The 20,509-nt window shown below is 42.2% G+C and overlaps 1 protein-coding gene across 2 annotated transcripts in view; it reads left to right on the forward strand.

Annotated features, from left to right (window-relative positions):
• The window catches only part of fgf14 (fibroblast growth factor 14), a 295,649-nt gene that overhangs the window by 212,805 nt on the left and 62,335 nt on the right, over positions 1-20,509 (forward strand). For both annotated transcript variants that reach the window (XM_023980878.2, XM_023980879.2), the window contains exons 2-3: positions 14,060-14,170; positions 19,555-19,658. In XM_023980878.2, coding sequence (XP_023836646.1) covers positions 14,060-14,170; positions 19,555-19,658 — 215 coding nt within the window. The remainder of the gene's footprint in view (positions 1-14,059; positions 14,171-19,554; positions 19,659-20,509) is intronic.

Genomic DNA, 20,509 nt, shown 5'->3' on the forward strand with positions numbered 1-20,509 from the left:
GACGTTCAAAGGACACTTCTGTGTGATTCAATCATGATTGGATCTGTCTGATGACGTGATTTCAAATAGTATCTGATTACAATTCCAGAAAACATTGGACTCTATCTATCTATAGTATACTATTGGAATGTGTCCTGTGAGAGAGTTTTGCCCTAAATTAATGAGATTGCAGGTCTTTGACCAGGTGTAGATGTTCCTTTAGAGGTGGACAAGAAGGATTTTTGTCTGTGTTGTCGCCAAATGTACAAATACATTGGTTGTTTATTGCCACAATGGGAAATCCAATCAAACGATTTGATGGCCTATTTCAATKCCATGCCAGTGATACCTGGATAATACATTATATTTCCATCATATCAAGAGTGACTTAGAAGGGTTAAGTGCCTTGCTTAAGGGCACATCAACATATTTTTCACCTAGTCAGCTCGGGCTTCAAACCAGCAACCTTTCAGTTACTGGCCCAACGTCCTTAACTGCTAGGCCACCTGCCRCCGTAGATGATTGGATTAGTTCTACGGTTCAAAGGGTTTTCATCGATTGCATCCAAACCCATGTTCTACTAAATGTATTCACTGAGTATGCAAAACATTAAGGAACCCGGCTCTTTCCACGACATAGACTGATCAGTTGAATCCAGGTGAAAGCTATGACCCCTTATTGAAGTCAGTTGTTAAATCCAAAGTCTTGAGGGAATTGAGACATGGATTGTGTATGTGTGTCATTCAGAGGGTGAACAGGCAAAACAAAAGTGGAGCACCGGGTTGACATTCACTCTCTATGCCAGCTATCATTGTATTTCTGGTAGGTTTTTTTTTCTCCAGGAAAATCCGTCATCAACACGATTACCTTTTCCAATGGAACATATTTATTCCTGAAGGGTTTCACACACAAATGTCATATTAAACCACAGTGGAGGCACTAGTTATTTTGATTGTCTGGGAAATGTCTGAATGCAAAACAGTCACAGAACACCCTGGTACTGTAATGTAAAGCCACGACAGGGCTGCACACTCATCTTTGTATTGAAACAACGGATACATGTTCTTTCCCTTCATGAATGACAAACAGTCTACCGTTTACATCACTTGAATTGATGATAGATTTAAAAAAAAAAATTGAGATGGAAGTTAGATCGTTCCATATTGTTTAGTAATGTCCGTATCAGAATATGAATGTTGACATAAGCCCTCAGATAAACAGTAAAACTGAAAGCAGCTTTTTTATTGGCCTGCAGGTCCCAGATCTGTTGGTGATACCATCTCAACTACTTGTCATGCTAAACATGATAACACAAACAGATCTGTGACCAGACTAGCTTTTCATATGCTTCCTGTTATCTTCCATGACAACATGGAGGAGAAAGAGACGGAGAGGGCTTTTCCGATGCGGGCTGGAAAAGCACCTAAAATATTCCAGAAACATCCAAAGTGTGTCAATCAGGGTTGGGCTGGCGGTGAGGTGTGCAACTGCTGTGTGTGTGTGTGTGCATGCAGCTGAGCATGTGACTCCACTGTCTTGACAGTTACCTTTCGAGAGAGAGAGAGAGAGAGAGAGAAATCAAGTATACAGTGATTGTTCCATTTATCCCAGGAGTAACCCTATTGTAAAAATAAATAAAAAACGAAACAAAAAAACACAATTTCAGCTCGAGAGAAAAAGGGTTGTAATCTTTTTGATGTGTGTGAAGGTTTTGAGAGAGCGGGCAAGGGAGGGATACACCTATTGCATAAACCAACATTTCTACTCAGCAGAAGGAAGGATTTGATGTGTGTTTGTTGTGAATGCAGAAAGAGGGATGCCCCTACAGCTGCAAAACCACTGCAGCTATATCAACTGGTAGTCGTGAAGGGTACCCTGCCCGGTTCTTCATTTGCAAAACCACCATGTCTGACTCTATTGAGATAATTACCTTTAAGGAGAGAGAGAGAGAGAGAGAGAGAGAGAGAGCGAGAGAGAGAGCTCAAGTGAGAAAGAGGAATACACCTTCAACTGCTTAGGATGTGGTTTTGAAAAAGGGATTTTGTCAGTACAGTATATCCAGGGATTTTCTCAGTACAGTATATCCAACCCCCTTTCTATTCAGCGACTGAAAGCCTTACGTATCGTAAGTCTGAGAATAAGCCTTATGCTCAATAGTGGTGCCCTAGTAACACCCACAGCTTTGCTTGTTCTGTGCATGTAGCATACMACCTTGCATCCCACTGCTGGCTTCCCACTGAAGCTAWGTAGGGTTGTTCCTGGATGGGAGACCAGATGCTGCTGGAAGTGGTGTTGGAGGGCCAGTAGGAGGCACTCTTTCCTCTAATCTAAAAAAAAAATCTCATTGCTGTCTTTCAGATGGGACATTAAACAGGTGTCCTTACGCTCTGTGGTCACCAAAGGTCCCATGGCACTTATTGTAAGAGTAGGGGTGTTAACCATTGTGTCTTGGCTAAATACCATCATCCACCCAGCTTCCAATTGGCTCATTCCTCTCTGCTGTAACTATTCCTTGGGTTGTTGCTGTAAATGAGAATGTGTTCTCAGTCAACTTACMTGGTAAAATAAGGGTTAAAAAAATGTGTGAGAGAGGCCAGTAGCCTTGTATATGGGTTGAAAATGACAGATCTGGGCACTGTTAAGTGTCTAAATTGGAATGCAGTGGCTGTACCTCAACATGTAATAAATGGCAGGCCTGGGTTTCACAGCACTGTATGGGTTTTGACTGACAGCCGTTCTGAATTTGAGCACCACACGCAACAAGAAGTTGCCCCCATCCCTCATGCTAATTGAGCAACTTTMGCAAAATATTTGTTGTCTGAGGGAGGGAAATGCTGTAAATKAAGAGGACTCAATGTATTTTGAAAGATGAGAAGTTGAGGAATATAATAAATACCGCTTCGATGTCATACAAGCAAGCCAAACACCTGTGAGTCCAAATGTGCACTTCACATTTCCAAATCATAAAACTCATGTAATACACAGTGTCAACGTTTATGAAGACTATGCTTGATGTACAGTTACAAGATGACAYGGYGTCATACCCTGGGTTGTTCTGAACAGAATGAGYGTATGTGTGTCTATTGTGAAGAAAATCCACTGTGAAACACACACCTGAGTGCACGCATAACTCCTTTCTATGCRCACCAAAATGACAATCTGTTGCCCTGTGAAAAGCCTAGAACGGTAAGATCGTAATTTAGAAATAGAACAAGCTTTCAAATGATGCCCATCTGACCCAGATTACRATTTATAATGGAMCGGTTTTGAATTGCGTAAACAAAAAYAGTAGTTGTGTGATGACGGGGAKGCTGGGTTKTGTTCCAAACAAAACAACTACAAGTGTGCTTGCTGTAGTTCCTCTACAGCACAGCTAGGAGAGCAAAAAAAAAGCACCTTATAGTTGAAGAATCTTCTTTGAGTCACTTTGGAGAGGTGGGTGGCCACTCGGAGACACAAATTAGTCCTCTCACTCAAACCCTGTAGCACCTACCCCACCTTGCACCCACTCCACCCTTTCCAGGAATATTCTTATCATTTTACTGAATGTATCCAGAGAATTTTCAGATTTCGTTATCAACAAATGCGGCAAAAAGTAAAATGCACATAAAATCAACAGTGTAATGTTTGSATTCAGTTTTGTGTCAGCTGAGCTGTTGTGTCCTCAACTTCGGTTCAATCATTTCCCCATAACCTCTGAACAGTTCCCTTTCAATTGCTACCAYGCTTATGTATATGCTTTTCATATTTCTCCTGTGAGAAACATTTCAATGTAGTCCTATCCATATAGGCCGATTCCCACAAGTATAAAGGGTTAACTTAACATTTCACGGCCACACATGTAGCAGCGTATATGAATGTCTGCCATCAATTGGCAATCGTGAATAATGTATTGAATATTCAGTCTGAGGACATACGAAGGCTTGCATAATAGATAGGAGTAGATTTCTTCAGCTCCACTCATACAGAWGGACTAAAATGTTCCAATTCTGCCATGATGAGAAAGAATGCCTGTGGCTTCTATCTTACGTTTAGTAAGGCATTTAAAGGGATACTCCCCAAATTACAAAAATACAAGTGGCCAGGTAAACAAAAACAAAGCATGGATTGTCTTACCTTGTCCATAGACTCCTAACAGGGTAAGGGAACCAATATGTCATTTTGTAATTTGGGTGAACTATCCATTTAAGCCTATTTTGCATTGTTCTCAGTGTAGCTGCTGGATTTGCATTTCAGCTATGGTTTTGCTGGTTTTCTCTGGGCTTTTTATCAAACTGGGGTCACTTTGGAAATAGTGGGGAATTAAGTCCCTGGGCTACAGGATACAGTGCCTTTGGAAAGTATTCAGACCCATTGACTTTCTCCACATTTTGTTAGATTACAGCCTTATTCTAAAATGTATTAAAWTGTTTTTTCCCCTCATCAATCTACATACATTACCCCATAATGACAAAGCAAAACAGGTTTTTAGAAATTTTTCAAATGTATAAAAAATAAAAATCTGTAATATCACATTTACAAGTATTCAGASCCTTTACTCAGTACTTTGTTGAAGCACCTTTGGCAGCAWTTACAGCCTTGAGTCTTCTTGGGTATGACGCTACAAGCTTRGCAGACCTGTATTTGCAAAGTTTCTCCTATTCTTCTCTGCAGATCCTATCAAGCTCTTTCAGGTTGGATGGGGAGCGTTGCTGCACAGCTATTTTCAGGTCTCTCCAGAGATGGTCAATCGGGTTCAAGTCCGGACTCTGTCTGGTTCACTCAAGGACATTCAGAGACTTGTCCCGAGCTCCTGTGTTGTCTTGGCTGTGTGCTTAGGGTTGTTGTCCTGTTGGAAGGTGAACCTTCGCCCTAGTCTAAGTTTCTGAGTACTCTGGAACAGGTTTTCATCAAGGATCTCTCTGTACTTTGCTCCATTCATCTTTCCCTTGATCCTGACTAATCTCCCAGTACCTGCCGCTGAAAAACATCCCCCCCAGCATGATGCTGCCACCACCATGCTTCACCGTAGGGATGGTGCCAGGTTTCCTCCAGATGTGACGCTTGGCAGTCAGGCCAAAGAGTTCAATCTTGGTTTCATCAGACCAGAGAATCTTGTTTCTCATGGTCTGAGAGTCATTAGGTGTCTTGTGGCAAACTCCAAGTGGGCTGTCATGTGCCTTTTACTGAGGAGTTGCTTCCGTCTGGCACTCCACCATAAAGGCCTGATTGGTGGAGTGCTGCAGAGATGGTTGTCCTTCTGGAAGGTTCTCCCATCTCCACAGAGGAACTCTAGAGCTCTGTCAGAGTGACCATCGGGTTCTTGGTCACCTCCCTGACCAAGGCCCTTCTCCCCCGATTGCTCGGTTTGGCCGGGCGGCCAGGTYTAGGAAGAGTCTTGGTGGTTCCAAACTTCTTCCATTTAAGAATGATGGGAGCCACTGTGTTCTTGGGGACCTTCAATGCTGCAGACATTTTGTGTACCCTTCCCCAGATCTGTGCCTCGACACAATCCTGTCTCAGAGCTCTACGGACAATTCCTTCATCCTCATAGCTTGGTTTTTGCTCTGATATACTGTGCACTGTCAACTGTGGGACCTTATATAGACATGTGTGTGCCTTTCCAAATCATGTCCAATCAATTGAATTAACCACAGGTGAACTCCAATCAAGTTGTAGAAACATCTCAAAGATGATCAATGGAAACAGGATGCACCCGAGCTCAATTTCGAGTCTCATAGCAAAGGGTCTGAATACTTAGGTAAATAAGGTATTTCTGTTGATTTTTATACATTTTATAGAATTGCAAATATTTMTAAAAACCTGTTTTCACTTCTTCATTATGGGGTATTGTGTGTAGATTCATTAGGAAAACATTTATTTAATCAATTTTAGAATGAAGCTGTAACGTAACAAAATGTGGAAAAAGTCAAGGSGTCTTAATACTTTCTGAAGGCACTGTATATCCTTGCTCCTTACACAAATGCAAACGCAGACAAAATCAAAGACATTAAATGTAAAAATTTAAAATTTTAGTCATGTGTGACCGATCGCCTTGGTTCAGGCTTATGTAGCAAAATTAGAAATTGTGTTTTTTACAATGGATAAATGCAGAGACACAGAGCTACAAAATGGTATATCATACACTGCATTTGTGTAATTCTGCTTTGAAAGTTGATCAACTTTTAAACCTCACTTTTGAGAAAATTGGCTTTGAATGTTTTGCCTACACCCATTCAGCATCGTTCACAACCTCTTAAGCTTTAGCCCCACCCATATCTTTAAGGGTTGATCCGCGCGTTCTGTACTAACAACAGCGGTCAAGCACCCAAGCTAACTGGCTAACTTGCTAGCTACRTCCAGACACAAATGAGAGAACAGCTTACTGAACATTAMTCGCCCTAGCATAGCTGGTTAGGCTGTTTTTATGTTATCYAGAGCATTGGTGACTGCAACTGTGCTGTCAGATTGTCCTTTCGTAAATTCAGCGCACATTAAACGCCCTGGCCGATGAGTAGGGTTGATCCGAGCATTATGACCTCACAACGGCAGTCAAGCACCCAAGCTAACTGGCTAACATTGGCTAGCTTGCTAGCAATTTCCAGACACAAATGAGAGAACACCCYACTCTGACCATTTTACTCACCCTATCAGAGCTGGTTAGGCAGTTTTCATGTTATCCAGAGCTTTGGTGACTGTAACTGTGCTGCTGGCAACAATTTAATTATGCTTTTTTGCYGACGTTTACTGACACCGGCCTTATTCAACGGGTGTTGAGCGTTCGTAAATTCATCAGTTATTCTGTGCTCTGGCACACTCAGACGAGAGTGCACTGAAATCGGAGTAGATGGCCAGACTGAATTTACRAATGCACCCAAAATGGTTACTTTTAACCAAGACTTAACAAGTCTTTTGTTAAGACATGTAGCTAGCTAGCTAGCTAAACAATGAACCATAATCCCAACTCATGACTTTACTACCCTGCATGAATCTGCAGGTAGCTAACAACCAGGTTCAATGTTAGCTAGCTAAAATTAGGCTATAACTAGCTAAGCAAATGGCTCTGAGATAMGAATAATACGATCATACACGTAACGTTAGCTAGCGAGCCAGCCAGCTAATGTTAGCTAGCTAGCTAACAGTGCACTTTAGCTTGAAATGAAAGTGAATTAGAAACGTGTAATATCTGAAAATGCACCTAGCTAGACTATCTTATCCATATACATCATTGTTGGACGCTTGTCCCTGTCACAGATGCCATGGTTGCCCTTAGTTTGAAGATGTAATCCGGAGACAGGTGTTTTCTCCATCTCCTTATCTATCATACTCTAATTCCACTGATTTCAAAACTCGGTCCTCCAGAAAGTGAAGAGCAGTTCTACTAAGCAATATATTTTTTCAAAAGCCACGTTAGACATGATTACCTACACATATTAACCAGCTCAAATAGACAGAAGCGWGCTATATGGCAGACCAATCCGAACTCATCTCTCTGCATGTCCAGCCCACTCATTATCTCAGCCAATCAAGGCTAGTGGGAAGGTTGCCAYCTTTTTCTGTGGCTAAACCAACTAGGCTCGTAACTTAACAATTTTATTCATATTTACAGATGGCATTCAAGTTTGTTATTAAGGCACAGGAAAGTTCACATATTCCAGAAGGCATTTCTGCCAAAAAAAAGATTACGTTCAAAGGGCTCTCCTGTGAAGTAGTGACCCGCGACATATGCCTAGTTTTCTGAAACGGGTCACATTTAGCAGACACTCATATCCAGAGTGACTTACAGTTAAGTGCCTTGCTCAAGGCGACCATTCGGGTTCTGGCCCAATGCTCTTAAGCACTAGTCTACCTGCCGCCCCAGGACGCACACAYACACACACATGCTCACACACTTGTGCACACACACACGCCTCTGCACACTGTGTGCTAGCGCAGAGAGCTCTCAGCTCTGTCTCCATTTTAATTATTACAAATCGGCCTCTGCTGAACTGTCTGAGGAATCAATCTCACTCTCTGAGATTGTTTTAAACGCTGCTGATCAAAGTCTTTAATTGATTGGAGGAGGCCATCTTAGTGTCTCTGCCTGCTTGTTCTCACTCAAGGGGATTGTGTTCTCATTAAAAATCCATGTGAAAGTGTGTGTGTGTGTGTGTGTGTGTGTGTGTGTGTGTGTGTGTGTGTGTGTGTGTGTGTGTGTGTGTTGTGTGTGTGTGTGTGTGTGTTTGTGTAGCACATGGGGATGTGTGAAACTTACTCGTCAGCCTGAAGTGTCCCCACATCAGCCTGAAGTGTCCCCAGGAAATAGCTACCTATTTGCGTGGCGCTGACTGTTAAGACGCTTCATGAGGGCGGTCACGTGTGCTAGCAAAGCAGAGGTCCAAAGTTCACGCCAGGATATGGGCCAAATTTGGAGGAAGTGGTACTTACTAAGCAAGCATCACAATGTCCTTTACGTGTGCTGGCCTATGAAGTCTCCATAAATGTAGATATCAATTCATGACATCTGAAAATCCTAATGTGGTCTCTATGCTCCCTCAGCGTTAGCGTCCCATACTCTTCAGTCAGAGAGAGAGGGCGATGTCAGTAGTTTTTCTCCAATTGCTTTGGTGCTCTTTTCACAAGTAAGTGGTGAATTTTCAAAACTCCAAACTGGTAAAACTTGGAACTCCCAAGTCTTATATTCAAAACCTTTTTATTGTGCATTCATTTTGTTTGGACACATCTTTCACCACACAACCATTGATCCAAAAACGGTGAAATATCTTGAGAACATTATTTTAATCACCAAACCACAACATGATATCTTCTCAATCTAGTTGTTTTTACCCACCAGTTAATCCAATAGCATTTCCCTTTGAATGTAACATGCTACAGTACTGTACATTACATTACACTGTTTTCACATTAGGCAATACACTTGCACTAACCATCAAAATGTAACATCAAATTTCCGTAATTCTTATCCCATGTGCGATCAATCAGTCAATCAATCAATCAATCAAAGCCCTTTTTACATCAGCAGATGCTACAAAGTGCTTGTACAGAGACCCAGCCCCCAAAAAACAAAGTGCAAGCAATGCCGATGTAGAAGCACATTGGCGAGGAAAAACTCCCTGTAAAGGCAGGAACCAAGGAAGAAACCTAGAGAGGAACCAGGCTCTGAGGGGTGGCCAGTCCTCTTCTGGCTGTGCCGGGTGGAGATGTTGAGAGTACACGGCCATGAAGGCCAGATTGTTTATTAAGATGTTCAAACGTTCATGGATTACATTATTTATTTTTTTCAACTTTATTTAACCAGGTAGGCCAGCTGCGACCTGGCCAAGATAAAGCAAAGCAGTGCGACAAAAACACAGGGTTACACATGGGATAAACAAACGCACAGTCAATAACACAATAGAACAATCTATGTACAGTGTGTGCAAATGTAGTAAGGTTAGGGAGGTAAGGCAATAAATAGGCCATAGTGACGAAATAATTACAATCTAGCATTAACACTGGAGTGATAGATGTGCAGATGATGATGTGCAAGTAGTGATAGTGGGGTGCAAAAGAGCAAAAAAAAATAAAAAAATATGGGGATGAGGTAGTTGGGTGTGCTATTTTCAGATGGACTGTGTACAGGTACAGTGATCGGGAAGCTGCTCTGACAGCCGATGCTTAAAGTTAGTGAGGGAGATATAAGTCTCCAGCTTCAGTGAGTTTTGCAATTCGTTCCAGTCATTGGCAGCAGAGAACTGGAAGGAAAGGCGGCCAAAGGAGGTGTTGGCTTTGGGGATGACCAGTGAAATATACCTGCTGGAGCGCGTGCTGCGTATATTGGTTCCTGACTTCCCTGAAAAGTTGCATATCGCTGAGGCTATTCAATGCTAATGCATTACGCCACAGGATGTTTTTGTGATGGTCAAGGGCAGTCAAGTCTGGATTGAACCAAGGGCTGTATCTGTTCTTAGTTCTAAATGTTTTGAATGGGACATGCTTATTGAAGATGGTGAGAAAAGCACTTTTAAAGAACAACCAGGCATCCTCTGCTGACAGGATGAGGTCAATATCCTTCCAGGAGACCCGGGCCAGGTCGATTAGAAAGGCCTGCTCGCTGAAGTGTTTTAGGGAGCGTTTGACAGTGATGAGGAGTAGTCGTTTGACCGCGGGCCCATTACGGACGCAGGCAATGAGGCAGTGATCGCTGAGATCCTGGTTGAAGACAGCAGAGGTATATTTAGAGGGCGAGTTGGTCAGGATAATATCTATGAGGGTGTCCATGGTTACGGATTTAGGGTTGTACCTGGTAGGTTCCTTGATAATTTGTGTGAGATTGAGGGCATCTAGCTTAGATTGTAGGACGGCCGGGGTGCTAATCATATCCCAATTTAGGTCACCTAACAGTATGGACTCTGAAGATGGATGGGGGGCAATCAATTCACATATGGTGTCCAGGGCACAGCTGGGGGCTGAGGGGGGTCTATAACAAGCGGCAAAAATGAGATACTTATTTCTGGAAAGGTGGATTTTTAGAAGTAGAAGCTCGAACTGTTTGGGCACAGACCTGGATAGTATGACAGAACTCTGCAGGCTATCTCTGCAGTAGATTGCAACTCCGCCCCCTTTTTTAAATTTTATTATTWTTWTTWWTTTTTTTWAACCTTTATTTAACTAGGCAAGTCAGTTAAGAACAAATTCTTATTTTCAATGACGGCCTAGGAACAGTGGGTTAACTGCCTGTTCAGGGGCAGAACGACAGATTTGTACCTTGTCAGCTTGGGGATTTGAACTTGCAACCATTCGGTTACTAGTCCAACGCTCTAACCACTAGGCTACCCTGCCGCCCCTTTGGCAGTTCTATCATGATAGAAAATGTTGTAGTTGGGGATGGAAATGTCAGAATGTTTGGTGGCCTTCTTAAGCCAGAATTCAGACACGGCTAGGACGTCAGGGTTGGTGGAGTGTGCTAAAGCAGTGAATAAACACATTTAGGGACGAGGCTTCTGATGTTAACATGCATGAAACCAAGGCTTTTACGGTTACAGAAGTCAACAAATGAGAGTGTCTGGGGAATAGGTGTGRYRSWRKRGGCTACAGGGCCTGGGTTAACCTCTACATCACCAGAGGAATAGAGGAGGAGTAGGATAAGGGTACCRCTAAAGGCTATAAAAACTGGTGGTCTAGTGCGTTGGGAACAGAGATTAAAAGGGGCAGATTTCTGGGTGTGGTAGAATAGATTCAGGGCATAATGTACAGACAAAGGTATGGTAGGATGTGAGTACAGTGGGGGTAAACCTAGGCATTGAGTGACGATGAGAGAGCTTGCATCTCTGGAGACACCAGATAAGCCAGGTGAGGTCTCCCAATGTGTGTGGTGTGTGACAAAAGAGCTATCTAAGGCATGTTGAGCTGGACTAGTGGCTCTACAGTGAAATAAAACAATAACTAACCGAAACAGCAGAAGACAAGGCATATTGACTTTAGAGAGAGGCATGTGTAGCCGAGTGATCATAGGGTCCAATGAGCAGCAATAGGTGTGTCCGGCAGCCGTTCGGTAGTCGCTACTATGTTAGCCGAGTGGGAGGCACGGCGTTCAGAAAGCTACCGGGCCGGGGCTAGCAGATGGGTCTTCGGCGACATCGCAACGGAAAAGCCTGTTGAAACCACATCGGACGATTACATCGGCAGACCAGTCGTGATGGATTGGCTTGGCTCCGTGTCGGCAATAAAGGGTTCAGGCCAATTGGCAAAAGAGGTATTATATTCCACGGATTAGCGGGTATACCTCTTCGGCTAGCCGGGAGATGGGCCTAGCTCGATGCTAGCTCAAGGCTAACTGGTGCTTGCTTCGGGACAGAGGCGTTAGCCAGCGGTAGCCCCTCGGTTGCAGCTAGCTAGATCCAGTGTAATGGTCCAGAGCTTGCGGCAGGAATCCGGTGATGTGGTGGAGAAAAGCAGTCCGATATACTCTGGGTTGATATCGCGCTGTGCAGACTGGCAGGTATTGACCGAGCTAAAGCTGGCTGGTGTCCGAGCTAAAGGTGAAGACCGCTAGCCGTGGCTAACAGTGACTACTACCTAGTAGCTAGTTAGCTGGCTAGCATCTGATGGAGGTTCCTGTTATAATGTATAAAAATAGCAGATCTGTACCACATTGGGTGAGGTGGGTTGCAGTAAAGTATATTTAGATCGTAGGTGGAAAGTGAGATTAAAATATATATGAAAAAAAACGATGAAAACGACTATTTACATGGGACAAGACGGGACAAGACAAACACACGTCCGACTGCTACGCCATCCTGCAGGATGACCAGCAGGGTCAGAAAATAATCACAGTGGTTGTAGAGGGTGCAACAGGTCAGCACTGAAGGAGTAAATGTCAGTTGGCTTTTCATAGCCGAGCATTCAGAGGTCGAGACAGCAGGTGCGGTAGAGAAAGAGAGCGAGAGAGAGAGAGAGAGAGAGGGAGAGTTGAAAACAGCAGTGTGATCTCTCACACGGATTTTTTGATGCAAAAAATAAATGTATTTTTCAGATATAATTACAACATAGGTGAACTGTAATCAAATGAAACAAATGTTTAGTAGGCAATGGTTTGCATCAAGCCTGTCTTGAGCATAGGTTCTCATCGACCTTGCAGTAGATGTCCTCATTGTTCATGCACCTGGGGAAGAAACCTTTTGGCATGGAGAATCAAAGCCTGGCACATGTCTGAATTTATGTCATGGTACTCTCATTGGGATGGCAATCATACACCTTCCATCTGTATTGTAATCATGTATTGTATTTTACAGTATTGTAGTGKTTGTRTGTGGCACTAGCAACACCAGAGTTGTGGGTTCGATTCCCACTGGGGTCACATCCAAAAATGTGTGGACTCAAAGTTGTCACTTTGGATAAAARCACCTAATACGCATTGGCAATTCTACCTTTTTTACTCACACACACATAAACGCACACACACAGGGCTCATGTGATTATTCATCTCCTCAGGGCTTAGTGAGAATCAAATCTGGCCTGATAGCTGTCTCTACGATAAGGCTAATGTGGAAGGCATTAGGCCCTTGGGTAGACCACACACACACACACACACGCACCACACACGCACACACGCACACAACCACAACACACACACACACACACACACACACAAAACCACACACACACACACACACACACATGCTAAGGTGTTGTATATAGATGAATGCATTATGTTTATTTCTTAGTGGATGCAACTGTTCTTCTGTGGAAAATGTGCATGTATAAAGAGTTCACTGCAAGACCTCCCAATGTGGTGGGTGGAAGCAGCTCTTAAAAGCTTACTACCTGTTCCAATACCGACATCTCACTCAAACATCCACGTTTAACTACAGGAGCGAAGGCAATTGTTTCAGTTAAATGATTCTGTTTTGAAAATGACTTGAACATTCGCTTGAACTCTTATCTGTAATTATGAATGATAAAATAGACTTTAAACCAGAGTATTTCCCCAGCTCTATTAAGACAATATAGGCCATCTTATCCCCCAATTCACATGACAACCATGTGATGAATTTCCAGTGCAACATTATTAACCATTATTTCCCCTCACAGAGAAGAGAACTGWAGAGGGTGCTGTTGAGTTTGCTATCAGACCGCTTTTCATATTAATTTAATCACATTTGATTGGGCCAATTTCTGAGTAAAGCATGGCTTATATGCAGTACATTTTAGCTACATGATTTGCCTCTGAAAATTCACAATGGTCATAAAACAATCATAAAGAGTTAGGTACTTTGTTTTATGGAATGGTTTTCAAACCAGACACAGTGGATTATGAAACAATATATTCAAACAATTTCCACATAAGAATGGATTGGTTGCTCTTTACTCTGCGATCCTTTACCTCTCTTCTCTACATTTACAGTATATTACAGTTYATATAGAGATTTGAATATTTGCTCTATGTCTATGTATATATGAAGTGATTCTTTGGTGGAGCATTTGTGTGGTAGAGTCCTCTTCTCTCTCTCCTTCGGTTGAAAATATAAATGATCTTGAGCTGGTCTAACTATTTGTATACTGTTGCTAACCTCTCTCTCTCTCTTTTCTCCCTGTTTCCCTCTCTCTCTCTGTGTTTCAGATCCCCAGCTCAAGGGTATAGTGACCAGGTTATATTGCAGGCAGGGATACTACTTGCAAATGAACCCAGATGGTTCTCTTGATGGGACCAAGGATGACAGCAGTAACTCCTGTGAGTATACAGTCTCTTCATCTATCCTGCTACAGCAGTGGATCCCAACCAGGTGTMCTAGGACCCCTGGGGGTACTTTGCCTATCCACAGGGCGTACTTGAGAAGACTCATGAGACCATAGGCCTACTGGTAAAATACACATGAGGGGGTACTTCAGGAGTACTCCGGGCAGAGCTAAATTCGGTTGGTGGTAGAGCAACCAAAAAAGTTTGTGAACCATTGTGCTACAGTGTCAACAAGTTGTCACTTTGCATACATTCGTGTGGAACTGTATAGTWTGCATGGCCAATACTCCATTCTAAGTAGTATGCAAGTCTAGATATTGGGTCATAGCCACTGTGGTGTCTCATAATCAGCCAATGAAGATCTTTTTTTATGTATGATGTATGATTTAAGATAAGTAATGGTAAATTGTCTCCCAACCTCAGCTGTATTATATTGTTTTTTCGTACCGGCACTTATCTCAAATGACAATCACAGAAAGCAGGTGGGTTCTTCTCTCTGAGATGGAAAGTGGTCCAAAAACAGTGGGCTAGCTAGAGAGAAGAGAGTATTCTTAGCTCTTTGTTGGCACAGCTTCCTTAGTGCTCCAGGCTAGCTGGTTAATTTGATTTCAGTGTGTGGCGATAACTCTAGCTTGACACTGCTTTGTCTCCGTGTCTGTCACTAGGAGCAGAGATGACACGTGTCACTTCCATAGACCAATAGAACCTTGTTTATGGATACACAAGGGGCACCTACACATTACACACACGATACACGTCATAAATAATATGGTATGAAATGTAATTAAATGCGTGAATATGTTATGTTACTAAAATAATGATTGTAAGATCAATAGTCAGTTGAACCAAAGAATCCATCCATATTTTATGTCATTAAGAAACAATATAAACTATTCATGGGTTTCACGGTCATGCCATTGTTATGAACGTTCACTGAGGACCAACTTTTCTAAACATGTGTTAATGAYGATGTTGTCTACATTACACCACATTGTCTTAGAAATACGATGACGTTGCTAACGTAGGCAAATGATTTGTGGGAAACGACTTTGTCATTATTACCATGTCGTCAGATTTACTTTAGATAGATGGCAATGTTGTCATTGGCAAGCAAAGTTTGTCAAAAATACCTARCAATGCTAATGTTAGTTAGCTAAAAATCCATTGCTCTCCCTTCACAACGTAGCCAGCTACGCTACTACATCTAGTCAATATGATGACATCACAATGACGACAAAAGGTTTTCCTACTAATTATTTGCCTCCTTTAGAAATGTCATTGATTTTCCAAGTCACCCAAATTCACTTCATCAGCACCAATTGATAATGCATCGAGTAGAACGTTCAGTCGGACCTCACAGAACTTTCAGCGATGTAGTGACACGTTGTTAACACAGTAACAACATTTGCACAACACAGTATCAGCCAAAATCCCTATCCCATATTGTCTCAATGCCTCTAAAAACCCAGTGTCCATACATACAGTGCCTTCGTAAAGTATTCAGACCCCTTGACTTTTCCCACATTTTGTGATGTTACAGGCTTATTCTGAAATGTATTCAATAGTTTTTTCCCCCTCATCAATCTGCACACAATACCCCTTAATGACAAAGCAAAAACAGGTTTTTAGAAATTAAAAAAAACTGAAATATCACATTTACATAAGTATTCAGACCCGTTACTCAGTACYAGGAAGAGTCTTGGTGGTTCCAAACTTCTTCCATTTAAGAATGATGGAGGCCACTGTGTTCTTGGCAACCTTCAATGCTGCAGAAATCCTGTYTCTGAGCTCTAATGACAATTCCTGCGACTCATGGTTTGGTTTTTGCTCTGACATGCACTGTCAACTGTGGGACCTTATATAGACAAGTGTGCGCCTTTCCAAATCATGTCCAATCAATTGAATTTACCACAGGTGAACTCCAATCAAGTTGTTGAAACATCTCAAGGATGATCAATGGAAACAGGATGCCCCTGAACTCAATTTCTAGTCTCATAGCAAAGGGTCTGAATACTTAGGTAAATAAGGTATTTCTGTWGWTTTTTATACATTTGCAAACACTTCTAAAAACCTGTTTTCACTTCGTCATTATGGGTTATTGTGTGTAGAATGCTGAKGATTTWWWWWWAWATATAATCCATTTMGAGTAAAGCTGTAACGTAACAAAATGTGGAAAAAGTCTTGGGGTCTGAATACTTTCCGAAGGCACTGTACGTCTCACATCCCTCACTCTGCTCTACCTACTGTACATCCACGCCAATACCAATTACCTCAAATGGTCAGGAGCGCTTAATACTGTGCATCTAAATCAGCCATACACACACTGGCTGTATCCCAAATGGCACCCTATTCCCTATACATTGGTACAACCTATAGGGCTCTACACAAAACGAGTGTACTATGTTGGGAATAGGGTGCCATTTGGGATGCGAACGCTTAGTGTCGCCGCCAAGACTAGCCCTGTTATTTCTCAATCAGTACAAACAAAACAATGGCCATTACCTAACAGGGCCAAAGTGTGTTCTGCGGCCAAAAAGGACYTATTAAATCAGCCACGCTCCTGTGGTGGCTCCGGTTTTTCCAGTGCTACTTCCCAGGTCCATCAATGTAACAAAATTATACTTTTGTTACATTGTTTGCTAGCTGGTTAGCTAGCTCTTAGTGCTGAGCGATTAACCGAAATGTCTTTATTTTGGGGGGAGATTTCAGTTACTTGAATTCCATGTATTTATTTTTTTGTGAGCTCAACACTTATTTTCTCTAGATAGAATCCATTGCGCCTGTTCTTTCCGGCCATGGACAGAGGCGGATACACACACAGACCATATGAGCTGGCCGCATGAGAGAGGAATGACACAACACAACAACGAGAGGRAARRRRMMGWSMKGTAGCTCGACCTGATTGATAGTTGAGGTAGTCGGTAATAAGCAGTCTACTTTGAAGAACTAGTAAAATGATTTTGGCAGCCAGCTAGCTACTACTAGCCTAGTTAATTGGGATGACTCATTCAATGGGGAGCACAGCGATAACGTGAGATGGTTGTCTGGATGGCTGGTTGCTACTACCTGAGCAGAGATGAGATGATGACTCAAGGAATGAAAATAATGAAGTCATAAAAAATATAAGTTATATACACAGCTGAAATATATTATTAATGTGAAGTAATTCATGTGCTTAAATGATGGTTAATAAACGATAAGCAGTAATGGGAATTCACCACCATCATGGTGCTCTTGGGAATTGTTTTATTCTGTGTTGTTACAGMATTCAACCCACTGTCAGTGTCAGGAAAAGGGCAGGTGATGTCTGAGGGTAGCTGTCATTTATTTAAATGCAATTATTTCATAATGCATTTAGTGTAAAAAAATATATAATTATCGAACGGAAACCGAACCGATCTCAAAAAAGCACTAATCACTCAGCASTACTAGCTTTAATTGACCTCYATTGAACATTTTGCTAACGCTAACTAGCTAGCAGGGTAATATAGCTAACATGTTTTGTATGTTAATTAGCTAAGTTATGTTAATTAGCTAAATATATGTTAATTAGCTAAGTTAGCTAAATTATGAATATAACGTTCATCTGCTGTCGACATCAGGATACGACTTGAGACCACTAGTTAGCTCCAAAAGTAGTTAATAGCATTGACTGCATGCTGACAGTGCATTCAGAGCCATCCAGTGGCTAGCCACATTACAAACGTAATTTTACCAGATTTCTGTAAAGCAATTGTAACGACAGTCCTGTATTGAAAAGACTATTTGAGRTTACTGTTTATTTATTTTTWWTTTTTTATTTCAYCTTTATTTAACCAGGTAGGCTAGTTGAGAACAAGTTCTCATTTACAACTGCGACCTGGCCAAGAATAAAGCAAAGCAGTTCGACACTTACAACAACACAGAGTTACACATGGAATAAACAAAACATACAGTCAATAATACAGTTGAAGAAAATCTATATACAGTGTGTGCAAATGAGGTAAGATAAGGGTGGTAAGGCAATAAATAGGCCATGGTGGCGAAGTAATTACAATATACCAATTAGACACTGGAGTAATTGATGTGCAGAAGATGACTTTGGGGGTGACTAGTGAGATATACCTGCTGAAGTGCGTGCTACGGGTGGGTGCTGCTATGGTGACCAGTCAGCTGAGATAAGGCGAGACTTTACCTAGCAGAGACTTGTAGATGACCTGGAGCCAGTGGGTTTGGCGATGAGTATAAAGCGAGGGCCAGCCAACGAGAGCGTACAGGTCGCAGTGGTGGGTAGTATATGGGGCTATGGTGACAAAACGGATGGCACTGTGATAGACTACATCCAATKTGTTGGGTAGAGTGTTGGAAGTTATTTTGTAAATGTAAGGGGTGCGTAACTGGTGGCAGGGAAGTCAGACGCAGGAGAGSAGAACAAAGTAATAGCCGGAGCAGTTTAATTGCAAAACCARCGGCATAAAGAAATAACCAACATGGGTACAAAACCCGACGCGCACCAGTAAACATGTGCACAAGCACTTACAACAACCAATTCCACACAAAGACATGGGGGGAACAGAGGGTTAAATACACAACAATTCATGAGGGAAATGAAAACCAGGTGTGTAGGAAAACAAGACAAAACAAATGGAAAATGAAAAGTGGATCGACGATGGCTAGAAGACTGGTGACGCCGAACGCCGCTTGAACAAGGAGAGGAGCCGACTTCGGTGGAAGTTGTGACAGTAAATGACATCGCCGAAGTCGAGGATCGGTAGGATAGTCAGTTTTACGAGGGTATGTTTGGCAGCATGAGTGAAGGATGCTTTGTTGCGAAATAGGAAGCYGATTCTAGATTTMATTTTGGATTGGAGATGCTTAATGYRAGTCTGGAAGGAGAGTTTACAGTCTAACCAGACACCTAGGTATTTGTAGTTGTCCACRTATTCTAAGTCAGAACCGTCCAGAGTAGTGATGCTGGACAGGCGGGTAGGTGCGAACAGCGACCGGTTGAAGAGCATGCATTTAGTTTTACTTGCATTTAAGAGCAGTTGGAGGCCACGGAAGGAGAGTTGTATGGCATTGAAGCTCGTCTGGAGGTTACTTGTTTCTGGAAAGTTGGATTTTTAAAACTAGAAGCTCGAATTGTTTGGGTACAGACCTGGATAGTAAGACAGAACTCTGCAGGCTATCTCTGCAGTAGATTGCAACACCGCCCCCTTTGGCAGGTCTATCTTGGCGGGAAATGTTGTGAAGGGTTTTCTCCAGTGGTTTGAATGGGGAATTGGTCTGTCTGCCTGTCTGCCTGTCTGCCTGTCTGCCTGTCTGTCTGTCTGTCTCTATCTCCGCCTGTCACTGACTCTGTCCCCCTCTGCCGCTCTTTCCATCTTTCTGTCTTCCAGCTTTGTTCAACTTGATTCCTGTGGGTCTCCGAGTTGTTGCGATTCAGTCTGTGAAGACAGGGTTATACATCTCCATGAACGGGGAGGGCCATCTGTACACATCAGTGAGTAACAGTCTATTCTATTCCATTTTATTCTGTTTCATTCAACTGTATTTTCAGCTTTTGTAATATTTAAGGCATGAAGGAATGACACACACAGGTCATGCAAATAATAATTCAAGAAACAGTCAATATACATTACATGCAAGTGAGTATTCAGAGCATTCGGAAAGTATTCAGATCCCTTGACTTTTTCCACTTTTTTGTTACGTTACAGCCTTATTCTAAAATGTATTAAATTATTTTTTTACCTTATCAATTTCTCCCATTCCTCTGCAGATCCTCTCAAGGTCTGTCAGGTTGGATAGGGAGCGTTGCTACACAGCTATTTTCAGGTCTTTCCAGAGATGTTAGATCGGTTTCAAGTTCGGGCTCTGGCTGGGCCAATCAAGGACATTCAGAGACTTGTCCCAAAGCCATTCCTGCATTGTCTTAGTTGTGTGATTAGGGTCATTTGATCATGGAAACAGGATTGCAGCTGAGCTCAATTTTGAGTCTCATAGCAAAGTGGTCTGAATACTTATGTAAATAAGTATTACTGTTTTTAATTTTGGAATAACTTGCCAACAATTTCGAAAAACTTGCTGAGATTTTTTATTTTTTTAATCCTTTTTAGAATAAGTAACAAAATGTGGCAAAGTCAAGGGTCTCAATTACTTTCTGAAGGCACTGTATATCCAGCTCAGACACCTTTGTTATCAATATCACCATTATTCATTTTAGAGACACAACGCACACACACACACACCACACACACACACACACACATCACACACACACACACACACACACACACACGACACACACACACACACACACACAGCAACACACACACACCACACAACCAAACACAT

This window comes from Salvelinus sp. IW2-2015, linkage group LG36, assembly GCF_002910315.2.
Source record: "Salvelinus sp. IW2-2015 linkage group LG36, ASM291031v2, whole genome shotgun sequence".
Taxonomy (NCBI): domain Eukaryota; kingdom Metazoa; phylum Chordata; class Actinopteri; order Salmoniformes; family Salmonidae; genus Salvelinus; species Salvelinus sp. IW2-2015.